The 15,647-nt window shown below is 53.4% G+C and overlaps 1 protein-coding gene and 1 pseudogene across 4 annotated transcripts in view; both read left to right on the forward strand.

Moving 5' to 3' along the window:
• Positions 1 to 15,647, forward strand: part of LOC122453686 (liprin-alpha-1-like) — a 47,462-nt gene that overhangs the window by 7,807 nt on the left and 24,008 nt on the right. For all 4 annotated transcript variants that reach the window (XM_043487777.1, XM_043487778.1, XM_043487776.1 and 1 more), the window contains exons 4-6: positions 319 to 404; positions 5,310 to 5,392; positions 6,669 to 6,759. In XM_043487777.1, coding sequence (XP_043343712.1) covers positions 6,703 to 6,759 — 57 coding nt within the window. In that variant the 5' untranslated portion in view covers positions 319 to 404; positions 5,310 to 5,392; positions 6,669 to 6,702. The remainder of the gene's footprint in view (positions 1 to 318; positions 405 to 5,309; positions 5,393 to 6,668; positions 6,760 to 15,647) is intronic.
• On the forward strand, positions 1,186 to 1,304 carry LOC122454105 (annotated as a pseudogene).

Genomic DNA, 15,647 nt, shown 5'->3' on the forward strand with positions numbered 1-15,647 from the left:
CCTGCATTGCAGACAGATTCTTCACCACCTGAGCCACCAGGGAAGCCCAGGAAATACGTAGACCGGACTCCTATGAATAAAGACAGGTGCCATTAGAGAGAAAATAACCTACTAGGTTCATTTAGTTCTATTATTGCGCTTCTCCTTGGGAGTTAAAAATAAGAGTACTTCTGGAGAACCTGACAAAGCTGTGATTTATCTTAATAAAAGACTTCTGATGGAGATCTTGAAACCTGTTTCCTGAAAGAAATGAGTTATAAATATATTTCTTAAGCCTGGTGGCAACGTTTCTAATGACAGAATTCATCTCCCATGCAGCTCAATGAGTCCCTGTTTTGAAACAAGAGAATGAATGAAAGCGTTGAGTTCAGCAGCCATGAGGTTCCCTACCGTCACAGCTCACAGTAAGGCAAGAAGGATCAAAGTAACTGTTGTCTGTCTGTTTTAGCAGTTGGTTACCATCCAGTAGATCCTGTCTTCAATTCACGTAGAACTCTTTAAGGAAGAGTCTGAAGGCCCTCAGGAAGGTCCCGTGCTTGGCGGGCGGCGTGGGGACAAGGGGGGCCGCGGTGGGGCGAAGGGGCGGGGCTGAGGCGCTCGGGTGGACGGCGCCGGGGGCTCGCGGTGGGTTTGGGCCCCGGGCAGGTGCCGGGCAGGATGGGCGCTCAGGGCCCCGGCTGCGCTATGCCTACGCCGCGGGAGGCTCAGAGGACCGAGGGCCGCGGTCCGCGGCGGGCCCGAATCAGACACCTCCGGGGCCACGTGGCCCTGAGCCTGGATGGCCAGTGGGGCGGGGGGTGGGCGCGGGCGCCGACAGGGGGCGGGCCTGGAGAGGCCCAGGGCGGGAGGGCGCCGAGACCTCCGCGCCCCTCACCCCAACCCCAGGCCCAGGCATGCACGGCCAGCCGGCCACTCGGGGTCCAGGAAGCCCTCCGGGGCCCCGGGCCGGGCCAGGCGGGTTCTGGCCGGGCTTGGCGGTGTGCGGAGGCTGGGCGGCATCGGGCGGCCGCCGGGCTGCCGGCCCTGGCCGACCGGAGTCCGGTCGCAGGTCGTGCGGCTCAAGTGCAGCCCGCGGCCCTTGGAGAGGTGTGGCCGGCTGGCCTGACCGGCAGGCAAGTCAGACCGAAAGGGAGGCGCAAGGCAGGGTTCTTAAGGTTCTTAAGGCGCCTGGCTGCAGCCACCTCCGTCTAGGGCCATACCACCCTGAACGCGCCAGATCTTGTCTGATCTGGGAAGCGAAGCAGGGTCTGGCCTGGTTAGTACTTGGGTGGGAGACCGCCTGGGAATACCGGGTGCTGTAGGCTTCCTGCCTCCCCTGTCCTTTAGCCCTGGCTCCCCCGGCGCGGTTGGCCGCCCCGAGCCCCACCTGCCCCTGGCCCCTCAGAGCCGTCGCCTGCCTTCCAGCCGGCCGGCCAGCCGGCCTGCCGGCGGCCCTCGAAGACAGCAGCGGCCCAACTCTTGGGTCCCCGCAGCCCCAGCCCCTCCCCGGTGGGTGGCCGGGGCCCCGACTCCCGCCGCAGGCCTGGGTTGCCTCCGGATTTGGCTTCCAGGAAACCAGATGACAGTCGGGTCTCCATCTGGGGCTCCCTTGGCATGCCTCAGGCAATCCCGGGGGCTGCCCCAGCCCGAGCCCCAGCCCAGTACTCCCAGGCGACCGTTCGCGCGCGTGCACACACACACACACACACACACACACACACACACACTCACACACACACACACAGAGACAGAGACACACAAAGACACACACAGAAACACACAGACACACCCCGCCCCGGACAGGTGAAGAGCTGCAAAGCACAGGGAAGGGAGACTCAGAAAGAGGGGAGAGAGTCCTAGTCTGGCAGAGACAACCCTCACAACCCTCACGTTCGGTTTCAAAAGCCCCGTGGTCCAGTGAAGAACAGGGCGGATGTAGATAGAGTGGTGGCGGAGTCAGCCAATGCACAGACAGCGAGGGCGGAGCCCGCGCAGCGAGCCTCTGACGGCGGGCGGGCGGCGTGCGACGCAGTCGGGCCCCCTACGCGCTGCGCCCGGAGCGGCGGCGGTCGGTATCGGTGCTGGAGACGGCGGCGGCGACGGTTTCGTGGCGGCCGCGCGCTGCTCTCTGAGCGGCGGGTGGTGGTGCGGCCTAGCCCCTCACTCCTGACACTTCCCCTCCCCCAGCGCACCGCGGTAAGTCGGGGGCCGGGGTGGTGGAGGCCGGAGACCGGCGGGCTCCTCCTCCACTCTGGGAGGGCGGGTGGGCGGGTGCGCGGGGCGTCCCAGGCCCTCTCGGCGCCCCAGTCTCGCGCCCTAGCGCGCACCTTCTGCCCTGAGGGAGCGGGCCCCGAGGCCTGGCCCCTGAGGCTCTGAGGAGGGATTGCTCTCTGTGGGGTCTGGGCCCGGGGCTCTGGCGTCAGAGCCTCCCTTGAGTGAGCGTTTCTCGAGCAGGTTGGACTCCTTCATTTGCCCGGCAGTGATTAGGTGGGCAGGCCCTCTGCGGGAGCAGCGCCTTGAAATCCCGAGGGAGGGTTTCCTCAGCACTTCGCTGATCACCGTGCGGGATTGGGCTTTCTTTGTTTTGGCTTCTCCAAGGAGAGATTTGCAACCCCAGGGGAGGGTGAGTGGGTCGGGAGTTTGTGAGCTTATGAAAACTGCATCTGAGAAAACTAAGGTCATTGAATGGAGTGAAACCTTACTTTTTGTTCTCCCACGTGTCCCGCGTAAAGCCAGGCGAGAAACGGTGTGGTTTCTGGATTACTTACTCTAGGCATAAGGACCTTGGAAATTAAGTCAATTAAGTGTATGAACAATGTTTCTTGAGAATTTGGCACATTCTCTGTGTTTAGAATTGAACCGAAGTATTTTTCATTTGTGTCTTTTACCCATGAGATACTCATACCACCCCTCCCCAAGATTTAACAATCAAGAATGTCTTCAAACATTGTCAAATGTTACTTGGGAGGCAAAACTGCCTCTCAGTGAGACTGCTGCTGTACAGAGAATAGTCCCAATATTTCAATAAAAACATCTTACCTTTAAAAAAAAGAAGAAGAAGAAAGAGGGAGAGAGAGACAGCAAGAGGACCACACAGGTTCCCCACCCCCAGCCCCACCCCCACGCCTCCACACCCTCCCCCATCCATCGTGGGTATGCACCCGGCCCCCGGTCGGCCTGACCACAGCCTCGCCCACCGACACCCTCACACACACACTCTCACACACTCACCCTCTGGTCTGGGGGCGGGGGCTGGGTCTTGCCTTAGGGAGCCAAGCTGAAGGGGACCTTTGAGACTTCGGCTGCGAGGAAGTCTTGGGGACCCCACGGGGGACTGCCAGCCCCGGGGCACCGCGTCCAGCCTGGGCCGCCCCAAGGGAACGCCCCCTCCCTTGGGGAAGCGGCTTCTTCCGCAGGGCCTCTCTCTGGGGTGGTCACGGTTGTGCCAGTGTGTCTGTCTCGGATCGGATGCCATCCTCTCTCCCGTGTCTGTCTCCCTCTGTCTGTCTCCACCTGTGTGTGTGTGTGTGTGTGTGTGTGTGTGTGTGTCCGCGCGCGTGTCTGTCTTCATCTCCCTCTGGCCGTCTGGGAGTCTGTCTCTGAACCTTCATCTCTTTCTGCCTCTGAGTCTCCTGACCCCCGGCCTCTCACAGGCGCTGTGGGTCTGGCTCTGGCTGAGGAGCTTGCGCCGGCCGGCTGTCTCCCTTGGCCTGGGTGCGTGCGAGTGTCTGTGTGTGTGTCCGTGTCCGTGCCCCTGCCTGTCGCTCGTCCGCTCTCTCAGGAAGGTCCTGTGCTTGGCGGGCGGCGTGGGGACAAGGGGGGGCCGCGGTCGGGCGAAGGGGCGGGGCTGCCGCGCTCCAGTCGCCGGCGGCGGCCGGCCCGCCCGCAAGCCAGACACCTCTGGGGCCACTTGGGCCTGAGCAGCGATCCGGAGGGGTGGGTGGGGGACCCGAGCGGGGGGCGGGCCTGGAGAGGCCCAGGGTGGGTGGGCGCCCAGACCTCCGCGCCCCTCACGCCAACCCGCAGCCCAGGCCTGCACGCCTAACCGGCCGCTCGTGGTCCCGGCAACCCTCCGGGCCCCCGGGCCGGGCCAGGCTTGCTTGCCAGGGTGGCGGTGTGCGGGGACGGGGCGGCGTCGGCCGGGCTGCCGCGCCTGGCCGGCCCGAGTTCGGGCGCCGGTCGTGCGGCTCAAGTGCAGCGCGCGCCCCGTGGAAAGGTGCGGCCCGGGCTGGCTCGACCGGCACGTCAGAGCGAGAGGGAGGCGCAGCGCAGGGCTTTGAAGGCGCCTGGCGCCAGCCGCCTCCCTCTGATGAGATCATACCACCCTGAACGGGCCAGATGTCTTCTGACCTGGGAAACTAAGCAGGGTTAGTTAGTACTTGGATGGGAGACCCCCTAGTAGTTAGGAGCTCCAGGCTTTTGCGCAAAGTAGACGACAAGCCAACGTATAGGTGATGAAACGTTTATCGTGAAAAATCCAATGAAACCTGAATTCGAAGATGGTTTATGGCATAGAAGCAAGTGTTTTCCATTAGGTTCCCCCCGCCCCCCCGAATTAACTTGCATGATGGTTTCCCATTAGCATAATGCTTAGTTTTTATTCCTTCTTTCCTTGTCTGTATCCATCTTTTTGCATCATCATGTGGTGCCTTATTGGCATAATTTTCCGCCTTTTGTCTTTTTTGTAACTTTTCGAAAAAGGACTTCTTAGGCATTAACATACTGATATGTCCATAAGGGGGAAAGACTTCTTCCCTACAACTGCATTGAAAAAATTTGAACTTAAGAAAATCTGTTTTAATGTAGCAGAATTATTATTTTATCTTTCCAATCTAGCATTTGTGAAATCCTTAACTGCTGATAAGTGTTCAGGCTTCCCTGGTGGCTCAGCTGGTGAAGAATCCACCTGGCATGCAGGAGACCTGGGTTCCATCCCTGGGTTGCAGAGACCCCCTGGAGAAGGGAACGGCTACCCACTCTAGTATTCGGGCCTGGAGAATTCCATGGACTGTATAGTCCCTGCGTTCGCAGAGTCAGACATGACTGAGCGACTTTCACGGGTCACCAACAACGGTTCAGCCTGAAATAAGAACTTTCAAACATCTTTGAACACAGACGCTCTTAACTTATTTTCCCTCTGGGATCAATATCCTGCATTTACTTTCAGGTTACGTATACACAATAGGCACAGAACTCTCTTATTGTGTCTTTTATTTGCATATAAATTAACAGCCTAGCAAATTTAAAATAGAAACACTAAAGACAGTGTTGCGCAGAGCAATCTCTGTTAAATGCCCCATTATCTCACTGAAGTTCCTATACACATGCAGGGACTGAAGGAGGACAGGAAGATGGCAGAAGAGCAACCCGCGAGCCACTGCTGTGTCTGTGCGCATCAACTACAGACTGCAAGGTAAGGACCGTATTTTACATAAATAGAAACACAGTTACAATTCAGATTTCCTTTTTAAGTTGCCTCCATAATTGGTTTGCAATAGCAACAGATTCTCCCCTTTCTTCATAGCCATACGCCAACACGTATCATTTTTAAAAATCTATTAATGTCAGACAAAACCATCACAATGCTTCAGGAGTGACTTCAAGAAAACTCCAGTCAAGTCACAGTACTCAGGCAGGTGGGTTTAATAAACAAGTCCTAGGTAGATATCAATCCACCTCAAAGTGGGCAGTAATGTTGGAACACATCTAGGATTTCCTTTTTAAACACATGCTCCAAGGAAAGCAGTACTGAATTTACCAGAGGAACGGTAAAAAGAGGACATCACTGGAAGGGAGTTTACACAGCCAGTCTGGCCCTGCGGTCTGACGCTGGGGCGGCATCTATCTGCTCGCTTGGCCCCTGTGTCCCTCGGGGAGGACACGGGCTCGAGAGTGCAGAACAGTATCATCACTAGGACTGCCCGGAGCTGCTGCGAACATCCAGAAAGTTGCACTTGAAGAGTTCTTTAGAGGGCTTCCCTGGTCATCCAGTGGCTGCTCCCAATGCAGGGGCCTGGGTTCCATCTCTGGCCAGTGAACTAGATCCCATACACTGCAAGTAAGAGTTTGCACGCCACAATTAAAGATCCCATGTGTGGCAACCAAGACCTAGTGCAGCTTACAACAAAGAAAAAGGCACCACACGTTCTTTAGAAAGTGCTATAAAAGGCTATGAACGATTGCTTCTACGAAGCAAATAGTAAGAAATACGTGTATTAGTTGCTCAGTTGTGTCCGAGTCTTTGTGACTCCATGGACTATGTAGCCTTGCAAGGTCCCCTGTCCGTGGAATTCTCTAGGCAAGAATACTGGAAGAGGTCGCCATTCCCTTCTCCAGGCGATCTTCTCAACCCAGCCGTGGAACCCAGGTCTCCTGCATTGCAGACAGATTCTTCACCACCTGAGCCACCAGGGAAGCCCAGGAAATACGTAGACCGGACTCCTTTGAATAAAGACAGGTGCCATTAGAGAGAAAATAACCTACTAGGTTCATTTAGTTCTATTAGTGCGCTTCTCCTTGGGAGTTAAAAGTAAGAGTATTTCTGGAGAAACTGACAAAGCTGTGATTTATCTTAATGAAAGACTTCTGATGGAGATCTTGAAACCTGTTTCCTGAAAGAAATGAGTTATAAATACATTTCTTAAGCCTGGTGGCAACGTTTCTAATGACAGAATTCATCTCCCATGCAGCTCAATGAATCCCTGTTTTTAAACAAGAGAATGAATGAAATCGTTGAGTGCAGCAGCCACGAGGTTCCCTACCGTCACAGCTCACAGTAAGGCAAGAAGGATCAAAGGAACTGTTGTCTGTCTGTTTTAGCAGTTGGTGAAAATCCAGTAGATCCTGTCTTCAATTCACGTAGAACTCTTTAAGGAAGAGTGTGAAGGCCCTCAGGAAGGTCCCGTGCTTGGCGGGCGGCGTGGGGACAAGGGGGGCCGCGGTGTGGCGAAGGGGCGGGGCTGAGGCCCTGGGGTGGACGGCGCCGCAGGCTCGCGGTGGGTTTGGGCCCCGGGCAGGTGCCGGGCAGGATGGGCACTCAGGGCCCCGGCTGCGCTACGCCTACGCCCGCGCGAGGCTCAGAGGACACAGGGCCGCGGTCCAAGGCGGGCCCGAATCAGACACCTCCGGGGCAACTTGGCCCTGAGCCTGGAAGGCCAGTGGGGCGGGGGGTGGGGGTGGGGGTGTGGGTGGGGGTGGGCGCGGGTGCCGACAGGGGGCGGGCCTGGAATGGCCCAGGGCGGGAGGGCGCCGAGACCTCCGCGCTCCTCACCCCAACCCCAGGCCCAGGCATGCACGGCCAGCCGGCCACTCGGGGTCCAGGAAGCCCTCCGGGGCCCCGGGCCGGGCCAGGCGGGTTCTGGCCTGGCTTGGCGGTGTGCGGAGGCGGGGCGGCCTCGGACGGCCGTCGGGCTGCTGGCCCTGGCCGACCGGAGTCCGGTCGCAGGTCGTGCGGCTCAAGTTTAGCCCACGACCCTTGGAGAGGTGTGGCCGGCTGGCCTGACCGGCAGGCAAGTCAAAGCGAAAGGGAGGCGCAAGGCAGGGTTCTTAAGGTTCTTAATGCGCCTGGCTGCAGCCACCTCTGTCTTCACCCCCCATCTCACTCCTACCCAAAGACTCAGTGTCTGTGCCATGAGCCTCCCCTGCATTGAGGTGTCAGGGGCCGTTGTGTAGTCCCAAAGCTATTCATATCTCTCTTCCGATTTCCACCATCAGACTTTCATTTCTTTGGCTGGGAAGTTTTTATGTCTCTTGAGTCTTAAGTGCTGAGGCTTTTATACACCCCACCTGTCTTCCTTTGGGCCTCTCTAGGTTTTGTGGACGCGTACTTGTTATAAACTGGAGAAGGAAATGGCAAAGGTATGAAGTGAATTCTGGACATGTTTTAAGAGTCTTGTCTTGAAAGTTCGCCAAGAAAATGGCAACCCACTCCAGTGTTCTTGCCTGGAGAATCCCAGGGATGGGGTCGCACAGAGTCGGACACGACTGAAGTGACTTAGCAGTAGCAGCAGCAGCATCTCTACTCAGAGTCAGCAATTTGACCTTCTTGTACTTCTTTTCCTTGTTGGTTTTAGTATCAAGGTTATGCTAGTCTTATGAAACAAGGAGGAGAGTGTTCCTGGTTTACCGCAAGAGTTCCTGTGAGATTGCTGTTTACTTCCCTGGCTTTTTGGAAGAATTGATTGACAAAACAATTAGGTTTCATTGTGGGGAGGCTTTTCACTTCAGATTTAATTTTTTTCATGCAAATAAAAATTTCTGATTTTGTATGTCTTCTTGGGTCTATTTAGGTAAATCATTTCCCAGTGCTAAGAATTTAGTGAGGCCAGCAGACTCTGCAATTGGTAAGTGACGTAAATAGTAAGTTCATAATATCTTTGTTGTCTGCAAGATGGGTTGTCTACACTTTTAAAAATCCTTGATATTGGTGATTTGTGCCCTGCCTCTTTTTCTTAATCAGTTTCTCTAGAGGTTTATCATTTTTATCAATCCTTTCAAAGAGCCAACTTTTGGCATTGTTTTTTAAAAATATTCATATGTGCTTACTGTTTCCTTATTTTCCGCTCCTTTTTCTTCCATCTGCCTTGTGTGTTGTTTGCTATGCTTCTTTTCTGGTTTCTTGGGATAGAGGCTTAATTGATTTTTAGCCTTCCTTCTTTTCCAGGATATGTGTTTAAGGCTTTAAGACCCTGTAAACATAGTTCGCTGGGTCCCACAAGTTTGAATAAGCCAGACTTTCATTATCTTTTATGGAAAAGTATTTCTAATTTTCGTTGTGTTTTTTAAAATTATTATTCATGAAGTTCTTCAAGAAGTATGTCCTTTAACTTCCCAATGTTTGGGAAGGTTTTTCTAGTGACCCTTTTTGGATTCCTAGCTTAATTCCATGAAGAGCCCTGTCTTGGGCTTTTTGGGCTACTGTTACCAATACTGTAGACTAGCTGCTAGACAAGAGAAAGTTGTTTCTTAGAGTACTGGAGGCTGGGCAGTCCCAAGATCACCAGCAGGTGCCACGTCTGGTGAGGCCTGGTTCCTGGTTCCTAGACTGCCTGCTGCTTCTCCCTGTTCTCGCATCACGGGAGCCCATTCCCTCCTGACCTGACCCCTCCCAGAGTCCCTGCCGCTGAGTATCATCTCCACGTGCGGGGTGAAGTTTGAGGGCACATAGACCGTCAGCCCATTGCAATCCCTAAGCATACCCTGCATTATTTCAGTCCTTTGAAATAATTCGAGCTTTCCTGGTGGCCCAATATATATTCCTTTTGTTATATGTTCCTTGGGCCCCTGAAAATCATGCGTATCAGGGGGAATGCAGTGTTCCGTGCGTATCACTTAGATCAGGTTTGTCAATCATATAATTCAGATTTCGGTAGCCACGTTGAGTAAAACAGAAGTAGGTGAAATCATCTGTAATACGTTTTATTTTAACACACCCAAAGCGGTACCCTTTCCGTGTGTGATCAGCATGATGGAACCTAATGAATCAGTTTCTGTTCTCTTCTTCACGCTGCGTCTTTAAACTCCAGTGCGTGTCTCACGTGTGCAGCACGCCTCAGCGCAGCGCTGGCCGCACTTCAGGTCCTTCATGGCTGCAGGTGACCATGCACCAGGGAGCCCAGTTCCGTGAGAGATGTGTCTTTAACGTCTGCCTTTGCGATTGTGAACCTGGCTGTTACTCCTTTTCTGTTTCTGTCAGTTTTTATGTATTGATATTTTGAGGTTATGTTATTAGGTACATTCAAATTTAGAATCCTCATCTTTTTGGTAGACGGAACTTGTATCAGTATGAGATGCTTCCTTTTATCGCTAGGAATGCTTCTTACTCTAGGCACTGTTTGACAGTGATATTGCCACATCAGTTTTCTGTCCTTGTTTGCCTGCGTATCTTTCCGTATCACCTGTCTGTGGTCTTCCATCTTCACATGTACCCCTGTGAATAGTGTAGAGTTTTGATGTTAATCAGTTTGACACTTTTTATCTTTCCGTGAGAACCTTTGCTCTGTTTACAGTTTGATGTTCCCGTGTGCAGACAGCGTGTTGCTGTTTGCTTTCTGTCTGTCCCGCCTCTTCTGTGTCCTTGTCTCGGGCCTTCTGTTAGAAGGATGAGGTGCTTTTCTAGTTCTTCCTCCTCTGCCAGGTGGTTGGGTGAGCGTGCGCAGATACGGCGTGTGGTTTACATTTAAGTCTAATTTAGTGCTGTTACTGCCTCCCTGACACGGCTGTTTCCTCCTTGTCACTGTTATCCTTTAAAACTGTAGATATATTTTTGGTGTTGTCATGATTGTAGAGTTAATGTGTACTGTCAGAATTACCTCATGGTTGGTCTTTACTTGTTTTTTATATTTCAGTCAGAGACTACTTTTCTTTTTCCCAAAGCCCGGCCTTAATATCTTTTTAGTTCATGTCTGTGGGTGATGAGTTGTCTCATTTCCATTTGCCCTAAAAGTCTTTATTTTCTTTCCCTTTGGAAGCGTGTTTTTGTTGGGTGTAGAACTCCAGGTTGGCGGTGTTTGTTTTCAGCATTTTACAGGCGCCCGTCAATGATCTCCTGACTTCGTTGTTCTTGAAAAGTCAGCTCTCGGCGTTGCTGTGCCATTAAAAGCCACACCTTTTTTCCTCTGAGCGCTGGAACATTTTCTTCTCGCCTCAGGCACCCGCAGAGCTGCTGAAACCAATGTGTGGTTTTCACTTTTGAGTCAATAGTCTGATTCTTGAGCCAACTCTTGCCCCCGTCAGTGCCAGTCAGTTCCGTCACTCAGCGTCTGACCCGTTGCGACCCCATGGACTGCAGCACGCCAGGCTTCTCTGTCCATCACCAGCCCCCGGAGCCTGCTCAAGCTCATGTCCATCGAGTCGGTGATGCCATCCAACCGCCTGGTCTTCTGTCGTCCCCTTCTCCTCCCACCTTAAGTCTTCTCCAGCATCAGGTTCTTTTCCAGTGAGTCAGTTTCTCGCATCAGGTGGCCAAAGTATTGGAGCTTCAGCATCAGTCTTTCCAGTGAATATTGAGGACTGATTTGCTTTAGGATGGACTGGTTGGATCTCCTTGCAGTCCACGGGGCTCTCAAGAGTCTTCTCCAACATCACAGTCCAGAAGCATTGATTCTTCGGCATTCAGCTGTCTTCATGGGCCAATTCTCACATCCATGCATGACTACTGGAAAAAACATAGCTTTGACTAAATGAACCTTTGTCGGCAAAGTAATGTCTCTGTTTTTTAACATGCTGCCTAGGTTCGTCATAGCTTTCCTTCCAAGGAGCAAGTGTCCTTTAATTTCACCATCTGCAGTAAGTTTGGAGCCCAAGAAAATAAAGTCTGTCACTGTTTCCATTGTTTCCCCATTTATTTGCCATGAAGCGATGGAGCCGGATGCCATGATCTTCATTTTTTGAATGCTGAGTTTTATGCCAGCTTTTTCACTCTCCTCTTCCACTTTCATCAAGAGGCTCTTTAGTTCCAACCCCTGGAGGCATTTCTTATTCCCCTTTCTGTCTTTTCGCCCTCATAAGGGGACCCATTTATAGCTTTTAACAACATAGTTTCACAACGGGCTCTTTCTATACTTTTTTCCCTTTTATATATATATTTTTAACTGATCCATCCTTCAGTTCACTGATCCTCTCTTCAGCTACGTCCAGTTTGATGTTAAGCCCAGAGACTGAGTTCTTAAATTCAGTCCCTGTTATTTTAACGTTGTAGCATTGGTTTTGATTCTCAGAAATTTCTCCTTTGGTCAAGTATATTTTTTGAACTGGTGACGTTTGCATCTGATACCTCTAGCATACCTCTGATATTCTGATAGACATCTGCTACCTCTGGATGTGTTTCAGTTCTTTTTCTCTTGGTCCTGTTTGTTGTTACACCCTTTTTTGCTTTGTTGGTTGCATGTTGGACACTATGTTTGGAAAACCCTAGAGGTCCTGAGTGATGCTGTCTTCTCCAGACTTTCCTCTGACGTAGACCTCTAGTGGGGACAGAGCTCTCTGTTCACTCAGGGCCTGAGCGACTTGAGGCTGGGGGGTCCTTGTAAGGTGAGTCTCAGCAGCCTTCACCCACCTTCCCCGCCTCCCCCCACCCGACCCCAGGGAGGAGCCCTCCAGCGTCTCCGTCTGGAAGCCTGGGGGCCCTCCCAGGGCCCCTCCTTCTCGGCAGGTCCTGAATCCCACCGTCCGCCTCCTGAAGACCACGAGGTGATTGATACTCAGCGCTCAGCCAGTTTGGGCAGAGTGTTGGGTACGTTTTCTGTGCCCAACTTTTCTTGGGGAGATTGGTCTCTACCATCCGGACTGACTTGTCAGGCCTGTGCTCATATGTTTGTCTTCCCAGCCCGAGGAACCGTCCAGAGCTGTGTTACCCAGTCCCCTCTGCTGGACTTTCCCCTGCCTTTCTTTCGCAGAGTCAGCTTTGTTCAGATGCCCCGGGGGAAGGAGCGGCCCTCTCAGTCTCCAGCTCCCTCACTGGGCTTCCCTGGTGCTTGAAATCTTGGATTGTGGCTGCCTGAGGACCTCTTTTAAAATGTATTTAGCTTTTCTAGCTCTGGGTAGGCTGACCTACAAGCTGCTTGCGTCTGTAACTGGAAGTGGGGAAGCCCTGGGTGTCTTCTCTCATCTGAGGCCACATGTAAGCATCACAGTAATTATACTGATCATCTTTATTTGATCCCGGGAAAACAAGAGGCAGGGGTCCTTGCTTAGTACCCACGGTTGTGTTTCGGATCAGAATCCCCAGCTTGCCCATGCTCTTTCAGTGCCACTTGAATTTGGGAAGAAGGTGGAGGAAGCGGCCCACGCAGCCTGGGGACGGAGGAGCCGGTGTGCCCGCTTCCCCTGCGCCTGCCAGCCCAGGGCAGGCCTTGCGATGACAGGATGCTGGTGGTGGACGAGAAGCTGAGGAGGGCGGGGCTGCGTGACCTGTGTTCTGTGATGGGGTCACATGTGGGTTTTCTTTTTCAGTTTGAAAAGTGACTGCTTTTACCACCTTTTGTATTTTTTGGACCAAGGCAGATATATAAATAGGTAAATAAACGCTCTTTCGTCGATTAAAAAAAAAAAAAGAAAAGTGACTGCTTTTAATCTTCCCTCCAGTTTCACTTTAGGTTGAAAATGAAGATTTTATTCTTCAAGTTGAGCACAGTGATTTTACAGTCTTTTTGAAAGCCAGAGTTGAGGTTTTCAAAAGACGTCTCAGAGAACTCCAGTAGATAAAGCGAAAAAAAGAGAACGTGTTCAGGGTGCACTGAGGGCGGGACCCCAATCTGTACCCTGTCTCCCCAGAGTCTGTCATTGCTGAGACGGGTGGACATAGGACCCCAAGCACCCCGGGGACTGAGTCCTCAAGTGACCACAGAGGTCTGGGCTGAGCCAGGAGCAGTGTGGGCTATGCCCTGGTGCGTGGAGAGCCGCGAGGCTGGGAGTGGGGCCAGGAGAGGGGGTGGGAGACTCGGGCGCGGAGGGAGGGCGGGGCAGCCCCTGGCGGGATCTGGGAGGCGCTGGCTGTCACGGCTGGAGGCAGGGCCACCCCTGAACCTCCACCATGCAGCCGCCATGGGGCCGAGTCTTCTGGCGGCCCAGGGTCCAAGTTAAGGGGGTGAGTTCGCAGCAGGTTGAATGAACCCCGGTCCCCACTGTGGGTTCATTGTAAGCGCCCGGAGCGAGGTTGGTCAAGCCCTTGCTGAGCTCGAGTGAGGGAGCCAGTCAGGGAGGACCAAGCTCAGGGTGAGAGTGAGGGGCAGCCAGCGTGGTGAGTCCTCCTCAGCCGGGTGGGTTCTGGGCACACCCTTGAGTTCAGGGGTGCCCTTTCAGTAGCCTCACTGCAGGCTTGTTTCGGGGGTGGAGGAAGCAGAAGCCCACTTAGAAGACGTGCTCATCCCTAGCGGTGGTGGTTTCTGAAGCAGTTTATACTGTTCGGTTTGACTGTGACCCAGTGACCTTGCAGGGTCACGTTTGACGGTGGGCCTGAGCTGTGGGCACGGCCTTCCTTCTCCCGCACCCAACACATCCCTGCCATCTTTTTGGCAGCCCCTCCCCGCTCTCTGCACCCTTGATGGTGGGCCTGAGCCCAGCCCCTCTGTTACCATGGAGCCCCTTGTGACAGAGTGGGTTCCATGTTCTGGGCTCCTGGGAGATGTGCTGGAGGCAGAGCCTTCGTGCCATTTCTTCTTGAGACAGCAGAGCTGGTGGTCATAGTGTGAGAGCGGTGTGTGAGAGCAGTGTGTGAGAGTGGTGTGTGTGAGAGCGGTGTGTGCGTGAGAACGGTGGTCATAGTGTGAGATCGGTGGTGATACCTCAGGTGCTGAGGTATCTGCCTGGGAAACAGCAGGTGCCCCCGAGTGGGGGGCTGCCCCCATCCGCGAGGATGGGTCGCAGAAGGGCCAGCCTATGGGCGCTTTTCCCATGCTGCAACCCCAAGAAAAAGGCCAAGACAAGAAATAAGTTGGCCTCATCCCAAGTCCTGGAAGCAGAGTGGCCGGAGGTGAGAGCAGCCGGGGGCTGGGCCCGTCGGGTTGGCCCTCACCTGGCGAAGCGTTGGGGTTGTGTTTCACTGTGTTCGCATGGTTGTGGGCCCTGCCGGCCAGGGCGTTCTGGCCTCCTGGGCAGGATCGACCCCAGCAGGTTGACCTTGTAAGAGGCTGTGCATGTGGTGCATGGACGATGGGTGGGGGCCCCACAGGAAGGGAAACAGTGGCTGGAGGAGTCACTGGGGCACGTGGACTGAGCCATAGAGTCAGTCCTTGGAGCAGAAAGGCTAAGCCCCTTAAGGTCTCTCTTCTTCCAAACAAGGGATCCCCTGGCTGGAGGAGTCTCTGGGGCATGTGGATCGAGCTAGAGAGTCAGTCCTTGAAGCAGAAAGGCTAAGCCCCTTAACGTCTCCCATCTTACAAAGCACAGACCAGTGCGTCCAGTGTTCTCGTGACGGGTACCTAGTGCTCATGTATATAACATACACCCTCATAGCTTCACATGTCTGCTGCATGCCTCTTACAAAGTGTTGGGCAGTGCTCTAGGTGCCGAATACTTAGTATGTAGTAGGGGATACGTGGCCCAGGATTTTTGTATTTGTGCAAAGAACAATCGAAGAATGAAAGAGTCCGTGTGGTTTGGTCTGAGCAAGTTCACCACGTGGACAGCCCCGCGTACATACATATTGTGATAAAATACATATAACATGAATTTACCATTTTAAGCAGTTCATGGAATGACTGGGTGACTTCAGTGGAGTCAGGCTAACAGACGGCCTTGGGGTGCCATCAGCCTCTTTCGCAGAGGAACACTCCAAAGCCTGGTGGCCTTGTAGACCTTACCTTTCTTCTTCACTCTCCCCAGGGGCTCTAGGTCACTTGTCTGTGTGTCGTTTAAGAATCTCTTTATCCACTTTGTTGTTAGGTGTATGTTTAGGAAAGTTTCTCAGACTTCCCTGGGTCTTGAGAAGGCTGGCTTGGATTCCGGGTTCTCCCCTGCCACGTGCCTGCCAGGTCGAGGTGGAGGCTGCAGGCCAGTCTGAGTTGTAGGGGTCTGTGTGGTCTTGGGGTCAGCGGACCCCCTCTTCTCCGGAGGGGCAGGGAGATCCTTTGAGTGGAGCCTGGAGAGAATGGACAGTGTCAGTCTTCAGAGTCTCGCTCTCTTTAACTTAACATTTGTGTTTGCATTTAGTTACTCCCTCATTTACCTGT

Source organism: Cervus canadensis, chromosome 15 (genome assembly GCF_019320065.1).
Source record: "Cervus canadensis isolate Bull #8, Minnesota chromosome 15, ASM1932006v1, whole genome shotgun sequence".
In the NCBI taxonomy this organism is placed as follows: Eukaryota; Metazoa; Chordata; class Mammalia; order Artiodactyla; family Cervidae; genus Cervus; species Cervus canadensis.